We start from the raw sequence: 21,128 nt of genomic DNA, 5'->3' as shown, positions 1-21,128 counted from the left end.
AAGTTATTTTTATTTTGGGATTTAAAGTGTTTATTTGTAAGTTTCAATAAATAAGTTACATCTACAATTTTTGTCTTTTGTTTTCACAAAAGTACCCTCGTTTTATTTTAGTGTTGCTGCTTCCACTCCTGCACGACAGCAGCACATGATGTAATCGCTCAGATTCAGAGCTGTGACGTCGAATCACCCCACTCCGATTCTCAGCTTCTCATTGGACAACTTCGCTGGTTCTACAGGAGGAGGTGCTGATTCCGGTCAGACAAACTTAACTACCGGCAGCTCCCTCCCACATGAGATTTTGATTGGTTGTTTCGCGACAAGCCCATAATAAACAAATGCACGCTGCTGCCTTCAATATTAATAATTTGTTATCATAATTTAAGATGGAGTAAACATTACTGAAATGAATAGTAGAATTTATATCAGTACGTAGTATAGTTATGGTTTTGTTGGCGTTTTCAATTATTTCTTGTCATTGGATAAATAATGAATACGGTAGAGTAGTGTGTCGTTTATCACAAATTAATAACCATAACGTCTCTTGTACAGTCTCATAAAATAATTGAAATGCACTCCACATTGTTTCATCCGTTTGCTCAGCAATCAAAACAATAACGAGAGTCGTGGGAATCTGCTAGAAGCTCGCTGATTGGCTGGCTCACCTGTCAGTCTTCAGGGTTGTGTGGGTTCCTCTGTTAGGGCTGAATGAGCTTCAGTATTTGACTCGGTTTGACAAGTTTTCCAGCGACGATCATGGCTGGTTGGTGCGTATAGTTTAGTTGACATATCGGCAAACAACGCATCCTGGATAAGTTTTAGGTCAACTTGGGATCCGACAGTTTCTCAAATGTAGGGACGTAAACGATAAAAGACTCTCCAGCTTTCTGAGATCAGGTAGCACGTCGAGCCGATTCTGTGGTCCATAGACTCAGACGAGAGTGAAGATGAACCGCCTGTCTTTTGACGATCCTTCGTTGGATCTGGATCCAACACTGTCTCTTAACGACCCAAGTGAAATTGACACGGCCCTCTTAAGCGACATCGATGGTAAGGAGTTGTACATTTTGTTTATATGGATACCCGTTAAGTCAGTCATGTTTAAAGAGCTGCAAGAGTAAGCACTGCATGGACTTTTCTCTGTTTTTTTAGTAATGTGTGTTGTGCACTTTGTAACAAACAGCAGAAACAAACTTAACGACTCAAACAGCTTATAGTGTGTCTTTAATAAGACACATAGCTAGAATTAGCTATTTAGCTTTTGAGTTTTCTAAAATGCTTCCCTTTGGTTTTATACGTCAGATTAATAGATTTCTGTTGTAAGTGGTTCTTACTATAACTTAAATGTGCACAAATTGGTTATTCTGTTGCTAATTTTAGCAAGTGAGACTAAGGTGCTGCTAACGGTTGTGAGTGAGCCCCGCCCCCAGCGTGCCTCGCCGACAGAGGTTACTGTCGTTCATTCCTCCTTCCTGGGTTCAGCTCCCTCAGTTGGAACGTATTAACAAGTTTTTACGGTTTGCCCTAATACAATACGACATCCTGCATTGTTACACCTAGTTATGTATTTCATCTTAAATCCTTGTGGATTATAAAATGTTCCACAGTTTGTGTTATTAAGGAGGGGGCAAACAGCTTTTTATCAATAATGCAAGATTTTCTGTTTCCTAATGATTTTCCACCGTTCTCCAATGTGTGTTTTATGAGTACAGCCAAAGTGTAACATGATAAACGGCTGTGGGTAAACAGTATTCGGTCGTGCTCTCCTAAATTTGACCGACTGTAACCCAGTGGTGACGCTGCACGATGGTAACCTCCAGTGGACACCCAGCATCTCTCCCTCTGCTCGCTGTCTTGGTCTGATCGGCGTAGCAAGTCTGAGAGCCGCGCTCTGATTGGTCAAGAGCGATCACCTCATACACAACAGTGGTTTTATACATTCAGGCTTCAACGTTGCACAGCAGACATAACATACACCCGGTAGCGCGTTTCTTGGATGCGATTATTCTATACTTTAACCAGTCAACTCTAGAAGTGGGAAATTATTTTCAATATATGTAAAGAACACTTTATCTTTGTCAAGAGAGAGTTTGAGTTCTCAAACTGGTGATACTATGATCTACCTTGGCAATCCAATGATCACTAGAAGCTTTGGTATTGACTATTTCTAAATGAAATAGAAGTACTTTGGTTTAAAAAGCTTAATAAATGCACACAACTGGATATATTATTTATTAATGCACATTCTTATTTTCTGGAATACAAAAATGACTCAAAAGAAGGTTGCATGTCATCCAGGTTCTTCACCAGCCCCAGACTGATATACTACCAATTAATCATATATCATTTAGCAAAGAAAAAAAGAGGCAGAATTTTCTCAAAATTTCCTCCAGTGTAAAAAAAAAAATCTATTAAAGAGAAACACAAATGGATAAAACACGACACAGATAAGGTGAAGCGCATATGCTTCACTTCACTTCAGCGTTTAAACAGCTTGAGGCTGAAAGCTGTGCTTCCGTCTGGAAGGTTCTGCTTTTGATGTGGTACTGTTTGTCTGGTAGCAACGGTTCCAGGGAGTTCATGTCGAGTGTGTGAGCGGTCTCTGGTAATGTTCAGGACCGGGCTCCCATAGCTACACTGGACCTGATCCAGGACAGAGAGTAGACACACTCCAGACGCCTCCTAAACCTCTGATCTGCAGGGCTGTCGTAGTTGTCACTTTGCCTTTTCACCTTTTTATCACACTTGTATTTCAATTTTTAACAGATCCCTTTTAGCTCTTAATGGAGTAATTATGAGGTTTACTTCTGGTTTATGGGTGACATTTCTAATTTTTTCCTGGTTTTTGTGCACTTCTACAGACATGCTTCAGCTCATCAACAATCAGGACATGGAGTTTGGAGGACTCTTTGATCCCACTCCCTTCTCAGGGAGCCCTTCCACCCAAGAGATGAATGCCTTGCCCCAGACCATCACCTCTGCTTCACCTCCTGCCACCACTCCCACACCTTCATCCACCACCACTTCCTCCATCCTGAGCAGCAACCCCCACTTAGACGCCCTGTTGGGCCCGCCTATCAGCCGCAGCTCCTCGGCCCCGGACAAGGCCTTCCAGCCTGCCACCTTCCAGCAATCTCCCCTGGCTCAGGTGCCCAGCTCCTCACAGAGGCAGCAGCAACCGTCATCAAGCCAGCAGGCTCAGAGCCTCAGACAGCCCCTGGTGGAGCAGCCCCAGCCGAGCGTCAGCCCGCCTGCCGCCGCGCAGGCAGCAGCGTCCCCTCACGGCTCGCCAGGTCCAAATCCGGCGTTCAGCTCCACGACACAGACACTTTTCACATCCCCTGCGCCTCAGACTGCACCTCAGCCCCAGGCACAACCTCAGGCCCAGAGCAACTTTCAGAGCCAAAGTAGCTTTACGGGTAAGTCTTTTGCAGGGTGACGAACGTGTCGAAGAGAAAGACGTGTAGCTCAAAAAAGCTGGAAAATCAGAAATTCTCTGTAAGGGAAATATTGTTCTGATATTTTGAAGTGCAGTGCCACGATCGTTTCTTTGTGTGTCGCAGTCTAATATCAATCATGAATCGATGTTCGCAATGGTTTGATTTGCTCTATAGACGTAATGTGAGTTAAAGAAAAAAAGTTGTCCCTATGTCACCAGTGTCTCAGTATGGGCCGTTTTGAATGAGTGCAGTACAAATTGCTGTGTTATTGGCTCAGAATGACTAGTGTTGTAAAGCTGCTTAATTACATAGTAAGCTCTTTGAGTGCTGTCAGTTTATCCTTTGCTCATATCGACTTGATAGTTTTTTGTTTATTTTAATAATGTTGACATTTGTCGTGTGTCTTCTACTACAGTCGTTAATTAGATGTTGAGGTGTGACGACAAAGAAGCCTTTGGATATTGCATCTAATTTGTGTCTAATAGCCCTGGCTAAATAAATGAAACTATTATCAAAGTCCTGTGTTTGCACAATACCCTCTGTAGATATAGGTTCAGCAGAGTGCAGTAGCTACTGTGTAGTGTTTTATTCATGCAAATGCAATAATTAGTTTAGATTACGCGTAGAGGCAACTCTCTGATTCACTGACTTAAGGAGATGTTCTGAGGTGTTCACTGGGGTTAGGATGATTTGGTTCTTTTTTTTATAGTTCTTTTCTTTATTTGATTCAATCCCTTTTTTTTATTATCACATGGCTAAAGTCTCTGACCCAGGTGCGGTTTGGCATATGAAACCGTTATCTCAATTTTACGTGATAAGAGGAGGTATGGAATGACTCACTAAAATTTCTAAATAGGTAAAAGGTTATCTTAAGTCTACACACTGATTAACAAATCGTTTTATGAAATCATAAGCTTAGTTGGAATATTGGCAAAAGGGCTGAAAACGGTTTGCTTCTTGTGTCGCCGCTTGAAGTCCTGATAGCAAATTAGCATTTCTGTCTTATGTCTTTTTTGCTTTCATGGTGCTTTTCTTTCGCGTTTTGCAATGTCTAGATTTGGGTTTTTTGTTGAATCACTTTCTACGTTCATTTGACTTCTGTTGGCCTTTAAGAGAAAGTGATGATCTGATTGCTAAATAATAAATGCCTATTCTGAGCAAACTGTTCTGATGTTCTCACCTGATATTCAGCGGATATTTGTCCAACTAATGACAGAAAAGTTTTAAAGCTGCAGGCGAACCTCTGCTTTCTGCTTGCACATCAGTATTTTTAGACCACTTTCATTCACGACTGTTTTAATTCTTCGTGCTTGTTTGCATAATTCTTATGCTAAAATGACACGTTTTTAGAAAATTACAACTAAAATCAATTACTTGTTTGTTGGGAGACGGTGTTACTCATAGATGCATAGTCTAGAACTGTTGAATCCTTCGAAAAGCAGCTTGAGGCACTTTTTTTTTTATTTAGACAAGCTTTTAGTTAAATGCACCTCTTATCGTTTTTGTCAGCTGTTTCAGCTTGTTTTTCTTGAACTCTTTGCAGCACTTTGTGATTTTTGTCTGTGAAAGGTGCTATATAAATAAAGTTTACTCACTTGCCACCTTTCTTTTAGTGAAATAAAAGATAGGCTTTTTACAGAAATGATAAGATACACAGCGCTAACAAAAGATTACGATAAATACTTTATAGTAGGTATAAAGTTTACTCACTTGCCACCTTTCTTTTAGTGAAATAAAAGATAGGCTTTTTAAAAAAATGATAAGATACACAGCGCTAACAAAAGATTACGATAAATACTTTATAGTAGCTATAAAGACATAAAATTTTTGAATTTGAATTGCTTCCATCCACCGATTTTCTTATTCACAAAACCTTTGCCGCCTTTAGACTTTGCTTGATTACTAGTGTTGATGTGCCACATTTGCAGCAGTTCAGTTGCAATAAAAAAATTCAGCAAATACCCATATTAATTCATCTGAAAAAAAAAAAAAGTATTAAAGATATTTTATCGAGTTTAACCCGCTTGGTTTAACGGTGCTGTCCCTGTTTTTCAGCCGTCAGCCCCAGCAGCGTGAGCTCTCCTGCCACCAGCTTATCGTCCTCGCCTCCAAGCGTCCAGCCAGTGACCATTCAGACCCAGCTTCAAGGCCTGACCTCTGCCTCCCCCCTCCTGGCCACCTCAGCTAGCCCTCCAGCACAGACCATTACAACCCAAGTACAACAAGTACCTGTAAGTGTGTGAAGCTGCTCCTTGATTGCTCCTGGCCTGGAGAAAGGATGCCTTATTTATGGGTCATTGGTCTGTGTGTGTTTGCATCAGGTGCTGCTGCAGCCCCAGTTCATAAAGGCTGAATCTGTGCTGCTCACCACTTTAAAGCCTGACCCTTGTATGGTCACAACCATGGCCTCCCCTACGTCTCTAGTGACCACCACCAGCCCGGTACAGACCACGTCCCTGCAGGTAGCAGACGAGGCCAGATGTCAATGTAAATTGTGAATTTTACATTTGAGAAAACTTTACTGATTTCTATCCATTTGTAGGCTTTTATGGGTGGAGGTACCATCCTGACCACCGTGCCTGTGATGGTGGATGCGGAAAAGCTTCCCATCAACCGCATCGCCATCGCCGGCAAGCCGTCAGGCCAGCCGCACAAGGGGGAGAAGCGCACCGCTCACAACGCCATCGAGAAACGCTATCGTTCCTCCATCAACGATAAAATATTGGAGCTGAAAGATATTGTCGCTGGCACTGAAGCCAAGGTTGGAAACTGTTGATTCTATGCTCTACTATACTGTGCTGCAATGCTATTTCATTGTAATGAAATCAAAGCACTTGCTTGATGTTCTCGGTTCTGGTGGGAATGTAATAATGACTGACTGGTGTAGATGCCGTGTTTGATCTTTCCTCCTCTTCTTTAGCTCAACAAGTCGGCTGTCCTCAGGAAAGCCATCGACTACATCCGCTACCTGCAGCAGACGAATCAGAAGCTCAAACAGGAGAACATGGCTCTGAAAATGGCAGCTCAAAAGAACAGTGAGCATTTGAAGCCTCATCCTATCCGTGTTCTTCGGCTCGCTGTTAAGCCGGGCCAAAGCCCTCTGAGCTGTTGGTATACACTCTGACTGTTCTTTTTTTTTTGTGATCACTTTCTCCTTCCTTTCGAAGAGTCTCTCAAAGATCTGGTTGCCATGGAGGTGGAAACTCAGGCAGAAGTGAAGAACGAGCTGCCCACTCCGCCAGCCTCCGACGTCGGCTCCCCGACCTCGTGCTCGCGTTGTAGCAGTGACTCAGAACCCGACAGCCCCATGGGAGAGGACACGAAGGTGTGTGGCGAACATTTGATTTGCCAGGCAGCGGTTTTGAAAGTTGCGAGACAGTCAATTTTTATTTTAGGTTAAATTTACACTAATTGTCTTTCTGGATCTTCCTTTGCTGCAGTCCCATTTAGGTTTGCTGGACCAATCTGCAGCAGGTGGCGTGGTCGGAGGCATGCTGGACCGCTCCCGCATGGCGTTGTGCGCTTTTACCTTCCTCTTCCTCTCCCTTAACCCACTGGCTGCTTTGCTCTGCTCATCTGGCAGCAGCTCTGCAGGAAACAATGCAGACATTACCCCCCATCATGCAGGAAGAAGCGTCTTGGGTGTAGATATTCCAGGTAAACCTGCTGGTTTGTTGTAGCAGTTGTCTACTGGAGTTATTTTTGCTCATTACTGAGTGTATCCATGCTGTCCGTAGCTGAGTCTTGGGGCTGGATGGATTGGATGCTCCCCACCATATTGGTGTGGCTGCTGAACGGTATTCTGGTGTCGGGAGTTCTGATCCGATTGTTGGTTTACGGCGAGCCCGTGACCCGTCCACATTCAGGGTCGTCCGTACTGTTCTGGAGACACCGCAAACAGGCCGACCTGGACCTGGCCAGAGTAAGATGGTCTGGTTATTAATCAGCCTTTTGAATAACGATTCATCCATGCCTTACATGAGCTTTTCTGTCTTCTTCAGGGGGATTTTGCTCAGGCCAGTCATAACTTGCGAACCTGTCTGAAGGCGCTGGGTCGCCCCCTGCCCACGTCCCAGTTGGACCTGGCCTGCGCGGTGCTCTGGTCCCTGCTGAGGTTCTGCCTTCAGCGCCTCTGGGTCGGCCGCTGGCTCGCCGCAAGGGCTGGAGGTCTGCGCAGCGATCGCCCCCTGCAGGAGGATGCCTGTAAAAGCAGCCGTGATGCCGCCTTGGTTTATCACCGCCTGCACCAGCTTCACATGACGGGTAGATTTAACACCACAACTTAGGTTATGTTAATCGCATTTGACTTTTTAAAACAACATTTTTGATCTATCCTAATATCATTTGCAATAACAGGAAAAAATGCGGCTGTTATGAACCTTTTTTTTGTGCGTTTGTGCAGGGAAGCTGAACGGCAGCCGCCTGTCAGCAGTCCACATGGCTTTAAGTGCGGTGAACCTGGCAGAATGTGCTGGCTCATGCCTGCCTGTAGCCAGTCTGGCTGAGGTCTACGTCTCTGCAGCGCTACGAGTCAAAGCCAGCCTGCCAAGGATCCTCCATTTTACCTCTGTGAGTCATCATTTCCATGCTTATATTAATCAGTCAAAGCCTTCAGTGACTGAAATCAAGCGAACCTCACTGAACCAAGTTCCGTCTTCTCTCCCGACAGCGTGTGTTCCTGAGCAGTGCCCGCCAGGCGTGCCTGTCGTCCAGCGGCTGCGTGCCTCTGGCCATGCAGTGGCTCTGTCACCCGCTCGGCCACCGCTTCTTCGTGGACGGGGACTGGGCCATTCGCAGCATGCCTAAAGAAAGCATCTACAGCCAGGCTGGAAACACTGGTAGGCCACCAGTTACCTAATGCAGCCTAATTTAGTCCATTGAATTGTCTTCCATTTCCCCTGAAAACTATTCAAAAATAATTGAAATGGCTTGGCGTTCCTACAGTGGACCCTCTGGCCCAGGTGACTCAGGCTTTCAGAGAACACCTCCTCGAAAAGGCTCTTTACTGTGTTGCCCAGCCGCACGGAGAGAAGAGTCCCAACCAGGCTGACGGGTGAGAAAACACTGGGGGCTTTTAAACATGTCTCTGTGTTTTTGACCAGCATTCATTCATTTTTCTAGTTTCCCTATTGTGAAAAAGTTCCTAATAAACGAGAATGTCGGAGCACTTGTTGACCTTTTGACTGGTTTCTGCTGTCAGGGAGTACGCCGATGCTCTGGAGTACCTCCAGCTGTTGATTAGTGCGTCTGATGCCGCCGGTGCAACGTCCCAGTCCTTTGCAATTGGCTCCAACATGGCTATTATGACTGGTAGGTTAAAAAATAATTAGAAAATTAAAAGTTTGATAAAAAGTTTTTGAAAATAATGGCAATAATGACAACTTGCTTTCTGTAAATGATGATGATTGCCATAGTTAGTTATTAATTTAGAATATTCACACTTTTAAAAAAAGGGATAAAATTTTTTTTGTTGATTTTAACATTAATGGTATTAATAATAATTGAAAACAGCATCTTTATTACTAATAATAACCCTATCAAATTAAATATTTAAAACGCATAAATAAAACATGCCTTCGTAAATAATAATGCTGTAATCATATAACACATTGTTGTACAATAAAAATATAATAACTGAGTAATTAAACCTAAATGCATGGAATACAGTAATAATTATAACAAGCATTATTTTTATTCTATAGCAGCATCTGAATTCCTAATAACTGCACAGTATGTATTCATGTTACAGTCTTGTCCAGTAGATTATACTGTTGTTGTTATTATTAAGCTTGTTTTTTTTGTGTGTTGTTTTTAACACTTTAAGAACTTTTTTGAGAACCTTCATATCCAGATTCCCCTTTGCAGGGACAGTAAAGGCTGATTCTATTCCATTCTGCAATAATTCAATCAATTGATAAATCAAATTCTAACATTCCTGAAAAATCACGACAGAAAAAAGGCTTTTAATTGAACCCTTTAATGCATCGCTCCATTTTGCCTTCACATGTCCCAGCTCTACCTGGGTGCTTTTACTAAATCAAATAACCAGCAAAGTCCAGTTATACTCTTTAGAAATCAAGTAGTCTGATTTCCACTTGACTTTCACCCCCGCAGCACTTCCTTTTGTCTCCCCTAATCTAAGCTTAAAAAAAAAAGAAATTTAAAAAAAGGGAACCCGGTAAAATGGAGGCACGCCGGATTGCTTCATTTATCTTCAGCACTGTCAAATCTGTGATCACCTTGAAAGGAGGAATGGAAGCGAGGCTGTGCCGGGGTTTTTAATCGGAAACTTTTTCTTGGCAGAGCTTCAGGATGCTCTCTGTGTTTTAAAATGTGCTTGTGGAGGTTGCATGGGCGTGCAGCAGAATATATTACCCTCCTTAAAAGATCTCGCTGTGGGTGCAAGGTGGGACTCTACCAGAGAGAATGATTCAGGACTCAGACTATAGACAGCTGTCTTTGTGTATTGTGATGCATGTTAAATGTGGGGGGCAAAAAAAAAAAAAAAGCATGTGGGGGATTTGAATATTTGCATAATTGCCTGTCTACGGGAGGGTGTCTCATTTTTTTTTTTTACTTTTTAAATTTTTTTTTCTCCAATCACTAGGCTGCGACCCCCACTCTAAGTGGTGGTCCTCGGTTGCCATAGTGATCATCAATTGGCTTCAAGGAGATGATGCTGCAGCAGAGAGGCTCTATCCAACTGTGGAGCACCTGCCCCGCAGCCTGCAGAACGCAGAGTAAGTTCTGCGTCCGATTCGAGAGGATTTTATTGAACTTTGGCCTTTTTTTTTTACTGCTCCACACACACACACGCACGCACACGACCACCGTCACACACTTGCACTGCTTTAACCTGTGTCCTTTGTCTGATTTGCCACTGGTCCTGGCAGGAGTCTTCTGCCCAAAGCGTGCCTCAACACATTCAGGGCAGTCAGAGCTCTGCTGTCCAAGCCAGAAAACTGCCAGCTGAGTCTGAGCCACACTGACAAGGCCAGCGCCTTGCTCCGAGACAGCCTCAACCTGGGACCGCACTGCCACAGCTCCAACTTAGACAAGGTACGCACATGCTGGAGTCGAGCTGATTTATCTTTAAAAGCTTACAGTGGAGTACAAAAAAAAACCCCACAAAGAAAAAAACATGTTTAGGATATTAGAGTGGAATACAAAAAAAATAAATAAAAAATCAGAAGAAAAAGATACTTTTAGAATATTATTTGCACACAAAGCCGCATGATTTTTTTTACCTGCCCTCAGAGCTCCAGATTCCCCCCTGCAGTAGTTCCTCGGTGCCTCTGTGGGGCGCTGCGGCGGCCCTCCCTGTGGTTTTTACCACATGGTGATTCTGGTGGATTGGCAGCTCAAAATGAGTGTGCTGTGTTTGTGTGTGTGTGTGTGTGTATGTCTATGGCCAGAGCTGCAGTGCATTGTAGTTGCATTGCATGTGTGTCTCCTAAGAGTGCAATGTACCTGCAGTGCAACACAGAGCTGGACCAAGAGCAGCAGAACACACAATCACACACACACACACGCCCACACACGCACACAGGATGGAGGAGAAGGGAGAGTTTGTTTCTGCTTCATAAAATCTCTGTAGGCTTTCCTTTCATGTGGAAGGTAAAAACAACCGTTAAAAATATGAAATATTTTAGGTAACACATTTTCGTGACCCGGTCGACCTCTCCTATCATTTCCATGATGTCCTATTTGTGTACTTCAACCAATCCGGTCGATATTTCTACAGGTCGTCGAGTTAATGGTGTGCGACCTCCTGCTGGTTTTGAGGACCAACATCTGGCGCTTGCAGCAGCAAGGAACGAGTCCTACAGGGTCCGGCTTGGTGGGCTCCAGCGGCCCTGCCAGCCTTCATCAGGCGTCGCCACCAGAACTTCAGGGCTTCCAGCAAGACCTCTGCTCCCTACGCAAGCTGGCACACAGCTTCAGACCTGCAATGCGAAGAGTACGTGCAATTTTTACCCGTGTGTTTTCAGGGGGTTGACAAACTGCTTTAACAGATCGATTGCTATGTGACCAGTGGTGAAGATGTGACCAGTCAGAAAGGCTGATTTTGGGTTTTGTGAAACCATTTCACAGTTGGTTTGGATCAAAACTCTGCTAAAGATTTCATCATTTTAACATGGTCATTCCTTTGGAAGAGAAACCGGCCCACAGCATCACAGATCCTCCACCATGCTTATCAGTGGGCATAAGGTGCTTTTCTACATATTTTCCCTTTGTTTCACATTAATCCGACCTGATCTTAGTGTCATCTGACCAAAGCTAAAGTCTCACTGCAGTTCAGCAAACTGCACTCTATTTAACTTTAAAAACCTTTTTTAATTTTGCAAGAATTCTGCATAAATGTACTCAAATTTGAAGGTTGGATTTTTCAGATTTCCTACCTAATAAACAACTTCTATAACAACACATAAATACGCTTTGTGTTGTTATAGAACCCATCATAATGAATCTCTACAGATGGTGAGCACATTGTTGCTTCATTTAAACACAAACCCATCCTTTATTTAAATCGGCAACACAAACCAAAGCAGCTCTGATCGTTTGAAGGGAGTCTGTGGAGCAATTCTCAGTAAAAAAACAACAAAAAAAATACAATTCTACTCACTTCCACTCATAACACACACACGCACACACACAGCCTTAGGCAAGTATGTGGCATCATTGTTCACAGAGACTCTCTGAGGTAGAGCTGAGCATTAGGTGTGAGTCATCGTCTCTCGCTCTTGTTCCTCCTGTTTGGCTCTAATCTCTCTCTGCCCTCTGCTTCTCTCCAGTTGTTCCTTCACGAAGCCACTGCCAGGCTGATGGCGGGGGCCAGTCCCACCAGAACCCATCAGCTACTGGACCGCTCACTGCGGCGCCGAGCAACACCCGGAGCCAAGACAGGTGCGTTCGTGTCAATGGAGAGGCTTCAGTGGGTTTTTTGGTGTCATCTGACCCGTGCAAGTAATCGGGACGCGTTTGGCGAGACGAATGTTTTATGGTCAGAGAATCTGCAGCGTGAGGGTTGGCTCGGTCTGTTGTTTTGTCTGATAAAAGTCAAAAAAAAAAAAAAAAAAAGCAGATTTTTTTTCTTTGAGAGACCTAAAAGGGGCTGAATGCAAATGTATGTCAGACTCAGGGTGCTTGAAATCCTTGAAAATGCTTGAATTTCATTTTGCCGTTTTCAAGGTTTGGAAAGTCCTTGAAGTGCTTGACATAAACCTGACAGTTTTGCAATAAAGTTCAATCTAATAGTTGATTAAAAGCCTGCATGTGGAAACAGCTGAAACCAGATATTTTCATACACATAATAAAAGACACAGATACATTTCTTCTCACTGACTGAAGTTGAATCAGGTGAAACATTTTATGCTTTAGGTCAGTTAGAGTTACCAAAGTTGTTTCTATTTGCTAAATGCCAGAAAACTTGAGGAGAACACTTTTTTGTGAATTTCTTTGTATTTTTTATTTTTTATTGACATGTGTTCCTTAGAGTTTTGTTCTTAGATCAGTTGGGTGTTTAGGTGGTGTGTGTGTGCGTGCGTGGGTGTGTGTGTGAGACATTTCAAAACATAAGATTTTGTTACATTTGACTTCACCTTGTCCCTGCTGTAGAATGTAGAATACCATAATAAAAAATATTAACAGTAAGAAATTATGTCATATATTGATTAATTAAAACTGTTTTTTACTTAATTTGTATTGCTTTTATCTCCAAAGCGTAGTGTGAGAAAAGTTTGAAAATCTCCCTCCAAAATGCTTGAAAAGTCCTTGAATTTTACTGTGAGCGAAATGAATGTACCGACTTAACATTTATAATTACTACTATTTGTGTGACACAATAAAATATGTCGATGTCGTGGTGGTTGTTGGGGGGGGTGAATAAATAAATAAAAGCAAACATAATGCAAATAGTTGACCTGAGCTCCATAGCTCACCAGATGTTTGGTTTCTCTGTGTGCAGAGGAGTGCGAGGCGCGGCCTGGCCAGCGGGAGCAGGCCGAGGCTGTGATGCTGGCCTGCCGCTATCTTCCTCCCTCGTTCCTGTCGGCCCCGGGCCAGAGGGTGGGCATGCTGGCCGATGCGGCCCGCACCCTGGAGAAGCTTGGCGACAAGAGGACGCTCCACGACTGCCAGCAGATGATCATAAAGCTGGGCAGCGGCACCACCGTCACCAGCAGCTAGAGTGAGGGAGAGGCGGGGTGAGGGAGACTGGCACCGACACTGTGTACTGAAACACCCCGTGTGTACAAACGCACGCGGGAACAGGTGGAGAAAAGACCTGCTTCCGCAGAAACCTTCCAGTCTTTATTGAAATTCAGAAGTTGCTCCTCCTGCCTACCTGGCCTCACATCTTAAGGCACTTTTAGAGTTGATGAACTCTGTTTCTTTTTAAATTATGAAATAATGTGAAAAAGAAAGAAGAAAAAACACAAAGCATCATTTTTCCTATCAGGCCAAACTCCCTTGTGAGAATTGATTGCAGTGTCCCACTCTGACCACAGTGAGGAGCCACCACTTCCCGGAGGTGGGAGGGAGACGTTTGCTGTGTAGCTCCTCCCTCTCTCCTCCCGACCGTCTGACAGATCTGCACCTTTTCTCCCCAAAAAAGGTGCCCGGTGTGTGGGGGTCTTGGTGTCGCTTTGTTTATGGGGGAATATTAAATAAAAAGTAACCAATCTCAATGGTTTGATCGTGGACGTGCGCGCTGAAAAGCCTCTCCACATACTGTAAAGATTTGAGGTCATCATCTGGCTCAACCCCCCTCAATCTTTTGTCTGCACTAGGCCTGTGAGGCTGCTCTTAATGGAAAACAATAACAATAAGGCTTTATGAAATTATTTTCATAGTTTTTGTGTATTTGTTTTTTGCTGTGTACATATTTTACATCATATTTATAATCTGGAGGAACTTTGATTAGCTGTTTTTTTTAATACTCAGAGTGATAATTGCTTATTTCCTCCCCCTGAATCCATCTTGAGTATTCTTAGAGCAGGTTTAGTCGAGTCAGGTCTGTACTGCATAGATCTGTGCTGGTTGACTCTTTAGGTCTTGGACATTTGTAAACGTATGAAATCAAAAACAATTTTCTACGACATGGCTTTGACATTTCTGAAGATCATTTGTTGCCCTAAAAAAAAAATGAAATATTCGGGGGGGTTTTCCCCATTTATAACACTATCGTACAAGAAAATACCCTTTTCTCATAATTTAGGTGGGCCACAACATTTTCTGATGATTTTTTTGAAAGCTTGTAAAAATTTTCAACAAAATGTTTGTTGTTTAACAGTATGTATTTTTATATATAGTTGGTCATGTGAAAACTGAGATGAAAGCTTGTGTAGCAACCTTGTTGGAAGGTATTGTCTTATAACTGACATTTGTTTTTTTCTCCTCCTTCCTCTCTTATATTATTTCATCCTTACATGTAAATATTAAATCATTTTTTAAAGAAAACTTGTTGCTTTTTTTAAATTGGTGAATCTCCTTCATTTGAAAATATAACTAATAGTTTAAACTATAATAATTGTTCTGTGTTAAACTGAAATGACAATTTCTTGCGTTTCCTCTTTTGAAGAGTGATCTATGTTCCTATGTACTTACTTTGTAGGTTTTGACATTTTAGGTCCTTTAAGCAGTTTCAGAATTATATTGCACACTTTTCAGATTTTTGTTGTGTTAAATGCACACAAACACTCCCAGAAAGTCTCAGTGAATATTTATCCTTGGATGGGAAAAATTTGCTTAGGAAAAACTTGCTTAAGAAAAATCCAAAAGTTTTATGATCTCAAACCTTTGACGAATTGAAAAGGAAAACATGCTACTCCTCCTCCCCTTATTTTTTCATAAATTAGTCCACTAAATCCAGGTTTTTTCTTCAGTGTGTCAAAGTGTGCAAAGACAAAAACATCAGGCATTGGTCGTAGCAGCATTGAAAGGTGCTGGTATATTTAACATTGGCGTTACAAAAAACATTTCAAACAAAGTGATGCTGTAGTGTCATCGAGTCCAAAACAAACAGACATGAAAATCAATAAAACGGCATGCTCCCACTTAAGACAAGTGACATTCCAAAAAAGGGGGGTTATTTTTTTTGTATCATCAATGGATTCTTTTAATAACGTTTTATAAGCAATAACATATTCCATTTTATAGAAAATAAACATCTCTAGGAAATACTATACACAATTATATTAGTACATCACATCTTACATTTAAACAGCATCAAATACTTCTGTACACCATTAAATAATGAGCTTCGAAAAGAGAATGTTTTGGTGTGACGTTTTTGCACTTTCTTTTCTGCTTTTAATACTTAAATATGTCTCTTTCTGATATGACTAGAACGTTAACGGTCTCTCTGCGCGGTGCAGCGTTATATTGCCCGGCAGAGAGAAGAATAGGCTACATTTTCGATACACAAACAGACAGGTGGAGCGTCTCTTTGCGTGGCTGTGGAGTAATTACACATCACTGGATATTTCTGAGCTGTACATTGATATGAAGTGACATGAAACCGAACTCCGCTTCCGTAATCCAAGCCCTCGTCTGATCCGGTACGATGAGGATGTCTGCTGTACATACTGAATGTGCACACAGTTGAATTAAACTCAACAAATTTTATATTTTTCTTTTTTTTTGTTTTTCGTTTTTTACATATATATCTATATATTTTCATTTCTGAGTAACACAAAGTCTGACATATAACAAGGGTGACGCAATGATGTTGCCTAGTCATAATGCACATCAATATACACCTTTAAAGTTAAGAGCATTATATTAAAATACAATTTTTTTTTCTTTTAGAACCGGCAAAGCACATAATTTACAGTTTCCTCGTTTATCTTTTTTTAGTTTCGTCTCGTGTTCCAAACACAAATGCTGACATTGAAATGGTACATCCACTGGTTGGTTGCTGTATTTTTGTTTATTAGGCTGTTTAGCAAAATAGCCCAACGTCATGACGCTACCGCCACCATGTTTGACACTTGGTACAGTGTTTTTTCCCCCTTTTTTAATATATATATATATATATATATATATATATATATATATATATATATATATATATATATATATATATATATATATATATATATATATATATATATATATATATATATATATATATATATATATAATCTTCCCCACCCACCAAGACAGGCGAGATCTTCAATTGAAGATGCACTCAGACACAAACACATGGCGAGGGTGTGGCTGTGGAATGAGTAATCACATACGCACAAGGAGAACACTGCTGTGGGATCCTGTTGGACGCGGCGGGCAAAGGGACCTTTCTGTTCAGTTCCCTGAGCCCATCCGAAAACAGAAAACACACACTCCCACGAATGTTCCTCGCTCTGCATTTCAAATAGTTTCCGCTGGGGTCCAGACAAAAAGCACGTCCCCTCCCCTTGATAGACGGCGTCACCACCCCCTGCCTCGCTGCGAGGGATCGTTTTTCAGCAAACAGCTGTTCAGCTCTCCAGGGAATAAGCGGCTCCATGGCTCCACACCTCGACGCAGCCTCTCGCCGTCGTGCTCGTCTACTGTCATGTATTTTACTTTTATTTATTTATTTGGCTTGCAGGACAAGTGGCAGAGTGATGGTTTTGGTAGTGAAGATGGAATGCAGGGATATCTTACAGATCCTGTTAAGGAAGAAAGGAGAAATTTAGAGACGTTCAGAGCGACTCTCTTCATTCTGTCTTATGACCCTTTTTTAAAATTCTTCCTTTGGTTTGAACCAGAAAAAGCTTCAGGCAGCTGTGATGCAGGTGGAGAGAGCCTCCAGGCCACTCTGAGCGGTGAGAATTGAAGCTTTTTCTGCAGAAATGTGCAGAAAACATCAAAGCGAGGCTGCTGCATGAAAGAGGAGATGAATTCAGCTGACCAGCTTGGCTGTAAAAAGAAAACCGTGTAAGAGCCAGTGATGCACTTAGAGTGACTCGCAAAAGTTTTCACGCTGCTTGAGCCTCCTCTTGTTTTTGTTGTGCTACAACCACAAGTTTCTGTGTATTTTTCTACATTTTTATCAGCCAACACAATAAAAAAGAAAGTGCTGTATAATGATGAACAAAACAAAACAAAACAAAACAAAACACAAAATTTCAGCTTTCTTAACAAATAGAAATTTGAAATAGATTGTATGAGTTTGTATTTAATGTGCTCAAAAATGTTTTGCTCCAGGCAGCTTTAAGTCTTTTTAGCTACATCTCTAAAAGGTTTACACATCTAAAAACATCATTTTCAGTTGTTTTTTGCAAAATAACTCCTAGTCACTCTGAGGAACTGTGCATGTCCATTTTTTAAATACACATTTATTGTGTATTTAAATAAATGTTCAATTTTAATTTTGACATTTTCAATTTTGACACATTTTAACACTGTGGCAATATTTCATGTTAGCCTGCTGAAAGGCCTCCGTCCAGCATTAAATCTTTATAGTCTCTTCCAGATTTTATTCTATATTTAGTTACATACATTTGAAAAGCAGTGTATTCTTCATTTATTTTCCTCCTTCTGACTTCAGTCTGCCAGCTGCCCATCCTCATGGTCTTCCTGTTCTCTTTCTGCTTTCTGGTCTCTGGAGTAACACATGACGGTTTTTTTTTTACGCCTGTAGTCTCTCCACCTCGCTGTCACACCAAGGCTCTCTTTTGTAGCCTTTCCTTTCTTGCACCACCTCGACGGCTCCCAGTCTGCCGCTCTCTGATGTAACTGTCCTGATTCGGCTCTTTTTATTCCACCTCAGCCTCAGTGTGAAACTGTCTGTTTCCCCTGTTCCTTAGTGGTTGTTTTTTGCACCCAAGTGGATATATGTGAGCTTACAACTAACCTGCTAATCATCCCATGCTGATGCGCTATTAATGTGTTACGTTTAGGTGAATTCTATCCCGCCTTAAAGTGAGAACACAGGGATAAAGAGAGTCCTCTGACGTGGCAACCCATGGGTGGGGCGCTTGCATGTTTATCCGTGTCTCCTCTTCCCTTTGATTGGGCCGCTGAGCTTAAATTGGCTCGGCGCAGACATGCAGCCTCTCAGATCCCTCAGCCTGATGACAGCTCTGCCTCAGCGCAGCTAACAACGTTCTCTCTCTCTGACTTGCTCTCATTTTCTCTGTGTTTCTCACACGTCGTCTCTGCCGCTCAGACGTGGGAGTGGAGGTGAAGGGGGAGGCGCAGGGGGAGAGAGAGAGAGAAAGAGAGGGGATGAGAAAGGAAGCGGGTGAGAAAGGGGCTGATTGAGGAAGGGTGAAGGGAGGATGGAAGGGGGGAGAAAAACAAATCGGGGAGCTTATAGGATATCAGAAGGTGAACGGATTGAGACGCTGGGAGAGACGGAGCAGCGGGGGAGCAAAGAAGCGGAATGAGGCTAACAGGAAAAAAGAAGGAGGAAGGAGAAATAATGAGAGGAAGAAGTAGAGAGTAATGGTGGAGAGAGCATGTGGGGAGGATAACAGGCAGCGATGGTGGGTGGGGTGTTTTGATCAGCTGCCAGCTTTTCATCCCTGCCAGTCTGCACAGAGGAGAGCAGGAAAGGAAAAGGGAGCAAAGGAGGGAGGGAGGAACAGAAAATGCAGATGAAGGGGGGGGGGGGGGGGTGGAGAGAGAGAGAAATGATGTGAGGCTGGTGCCACCGCTGCCTCAATGCACTGCTGCTCTCTGCTGAATGTCAGCATCTCTGCCTCTCTATACCAGCCCCCCCCCTTCACCCCCTTCGCATTTGACCTTCCACGCTGTGCTGCACTGTCCATTCATCACCAGCAGATGGTGTCTGTCCCACAGGAAAAGCAGGTGTGGTGCAGACTGTTAATGTTCACCAGAAAAGCAGGGAGCCTTTGTAATTTTGGAGGTCTGAGGGTGTTGGGCCGGTCTAGGCTGCTGGAAATGTTTAACAATTAGTGAGTCTGGGATGATAATGATGAATCTGTCCTTTGTAGTTAAAGGACAATAACAGGGACAGGAAGAGCTGCATAAACTGCACTGCATGCAGTATATCCAGTCGATTCAAATTTTGGATGTGCACAAGAGTACACTGTTCCTTTTAGAAAAGTAAAAGTAGGACAGGAATGGAGTCATAAGAAGAAAAGTTAAATTATGAGCTCTGCTTGTTCACGTATATCTTCTAAAAGTAAAAATAAAAGCGAAACTTCCACAATATTCATTCAGACTTGAATCATACATGGACTCTTTCCGTGCCTGAATTTTATTTTGGGGTATCAGAGTAAAAGGGGCTTAACAAAAATACATAACATACCTTTCAGATCTTTCTTTTTATAAACTAATGCTGAAATCCATTTATCATTTCCCTTCCAACAAATAATTACACAGTACCTTTTGAATATCATTGAAATACATTGTGGTTGAAACGTGACAATGTAACTAAAATTTTAGGATGTATGAATACTTTTGCAAAGCACTGTAAGATACTCTACAACACGATGCTGTGAAGTGTCGACTTTAAGGACTAAAAGATTTTCAGGTCTTGTAAAATATCATCAGAAACAAACACTGTAATGATCAATATGCATAAATTTTTACTAGTAACAGTTTTCTTGTCTTACCTCATGTTTTGGGCATTTGATGGAAAAATCATCCTCATGAAATGTGCAGCCTACAGGCAGCGAGAGAAAAGGCAAAGAGGAAAATAAGCTTGCATCGCAGCTAAACAAGTGAAATGAATCAAACAGACGCACGACACCCTTGAACCCCACGTAGATGGCAAAAGCCAGTAAACGATGAAAATGCAAAAGAAAGAATTGCACAGAAAGTAAGAACGAGAGATGGGCGCAAGTGAGTGGATGAGTTGCAGAGCGGGCAGGCAGACATGGCTGGTGCACTCAGCAGGATTAAAAAGGGCCTCACTCCGCTCCCTCTGCTGGCTCTGCAGACGTGGCAGGCCTTCTAATCCTCACACTGTACCTCTCTGGCATGAAGTTTCACAAGGGTAAGCCATGTCACACACATGCTGACACTTCCAACAGCAACAGCGAACAGGAACACACAAATGGGTGAGCTGAGGGGACGTACATATTCGTAACATGCTCCTGAGATGAACAATCTATGTTTTATTGTTTTAGTGAAGCAAGCATTGCACACGTCAGTAGAGGTTCACACACCCACAGTTAGAGCCCCGACAGCCGCGTGGATGGATTGCGGTCAATAATGCACACATAGAGCGTCCCCCCACCCGTCTTGTTCCGTTCTCTTTCTTACTTCTTTCTCTTTCTTACTTACCATTCAGACTCATACTTTCATCATCCTCTTTAATCAAAGCTCTATTTTGGGTTTTCTCTCCCTCTTTGCTCTCAGACGTATCGTTTTGCATTCAATATTGCTACTACTCTATGCATTTTCCCTCTCGGTTTACCCACATCATCTTCTCTTGACTCACCGTTTAATTTTTCACTCTTTTTTTTTAATTTTAACTCTTGCTTGACCTCACTTTCATCTGTCCACATTGGCTTCTTTTGTTTTAATTTCAGTCCAATTCACTGGTATTGTTTCCTACCGAAGTTTCTTACCTATCTCTTTGGCGCAGATGTAGTGGTACTTATAAGAGCAGCCTCTCCAACAGCAGCTGAGAGACGCTCCTGAAATCTGGCACTTGTGACAGCTCTGGGGTTCATCAGACAGAGAAAAAAACCAGTAAAGCACCATTCTAAAATAAATAACACACAAAGA

General features: G+C 42.5%; 2 protein-coding genes across 5 annotated transcripts in view; one reads left to right on the top strand and one right to left on the bottom strand.

Moving 5' to 3' along the window:
- Nucleotides 1-292: 292 nt before the first annotated feature.
- On the top strand, nucleotides 293-14,897 carry srebf1 (sterol regulatory element binding transcription factor 1). The gene is made up of 19 exons (XM_044101182.1): nucleotides 293-1,047; nucleotides 2,859-3,416; nucleotides 5,493-5,668; nucleotides 5,759-5,899; nucleotides 5,980-6,198; nucleotides 6,358-6,472; nucleotides 6,605-6,762; nucleotides 6,878-7,094; nucleotides 7,175-7,359; nucleotides 7,439-7,700; nucleotides 7,840-8,006; nucleotides 8,107-8,275; nucleotides 8,382-8,490; nucleotides 8,638-8,747; nucleotides 10,045-10,177; nucleotides 10,331-10,496; nucleotides 11,182-11,397; nucleotides 12,233-12,344; nucleotides 13,405-14,897. Exons 1-19 carry the CDS (start codon nucleotides 945-947, stop codon nucleotides 13,623-13,625), a joined length of 3,537 nt encoding a protein of 1,178 aa, XP_043957117.1. The 5' UTR covers nucleotides 293-944; the 3' UTR covers nucleotides 13,626-14,897.
- Nucleotides 14,898-16,591: 1,694 nt separating this feature from the next.
- The window catches only part of LOC122822480 (retinoic acid-induced protein 1), a 60,321-nt gene continuing 55,784 nt past the window's right edge, over nucleotides 16,592-21,128 (bottom strand). Inside the window, exons 3-5 of one of the 4 annotated variants that reach the window (XM_044101177.1) lie at nucleotides 20,969-21,062; nucleotides 20,009-20,058; nucleotides 16,592-17,342 (exon numbers count right to left, since the gene is read on the bottom strand). In XM_044101177.1, coding sequence (XP_043957112.1) covers nucleotides 17,151-17,342; nucleotides 20,009-20,058; nucleotides 20,969-21,062 — 336 coding nt within the window. In that variant the 3' untranslated portion in view covers nucleotides 16,592-17,150. Of the gene's footprint in view, nucleotides 18,961-19,083; nucleotides 20,059-20,968; nucleotides 21,063-21,128 lie in introns of those variants that run through there. The other 3 variants (XM_044101181.1, XM_044101178.1, XM_044101180.1) reach the window with 3 other exon arrangements.

The sequence above is a fragment of the Gambusia affinis genome, linkage group LG19 (assembly GCF_019740435.1).
Source record: "Gambusia affinis linkage group LG19, SWU_Gaff_1.0, whole genome shotgun sequence".
Classification (NCBI taxonomy): domain Eukaryota; kingdom Metazoa; phylum Chordata; class Actinopteri; order Cyprinodontiformes; family Poeciliidae; genus Gambusia; species Gambusia affinis.
The sequence above is the reverse complement of the archived record's forward strand: the minus strand, read 5'-3'. Positions and strand labels throughout refer to the sequence as shown.

What these genes read in the sequence shown, in the direction of transcription:
- srebf1 (XM_044101182.1), top strand. Translation starts at nt 945, where the DNA reads ATGAACCGCCTGTCTTTTGACGATCCTTCGTTGGATCTGGATCCAACA. An exon ending in GGATCCTCCATTTTACCTCT is followed by an intron (nt 8,007 to 8,106) that starts GTGAGTCATCAT and finishes CTCTCCCGACAG; the next exon opens with CGTGTGTTCCTGAGCAGTGC. An exon ending in ACAGCTCCAACTTAGACAAG is followed by an intron (nt 10,497 to 11,181) that starts GTACGCACATGC and finishes ATATTTCTACAG; the next exon opens with GTCGTCGAGTTAATGGTGTG.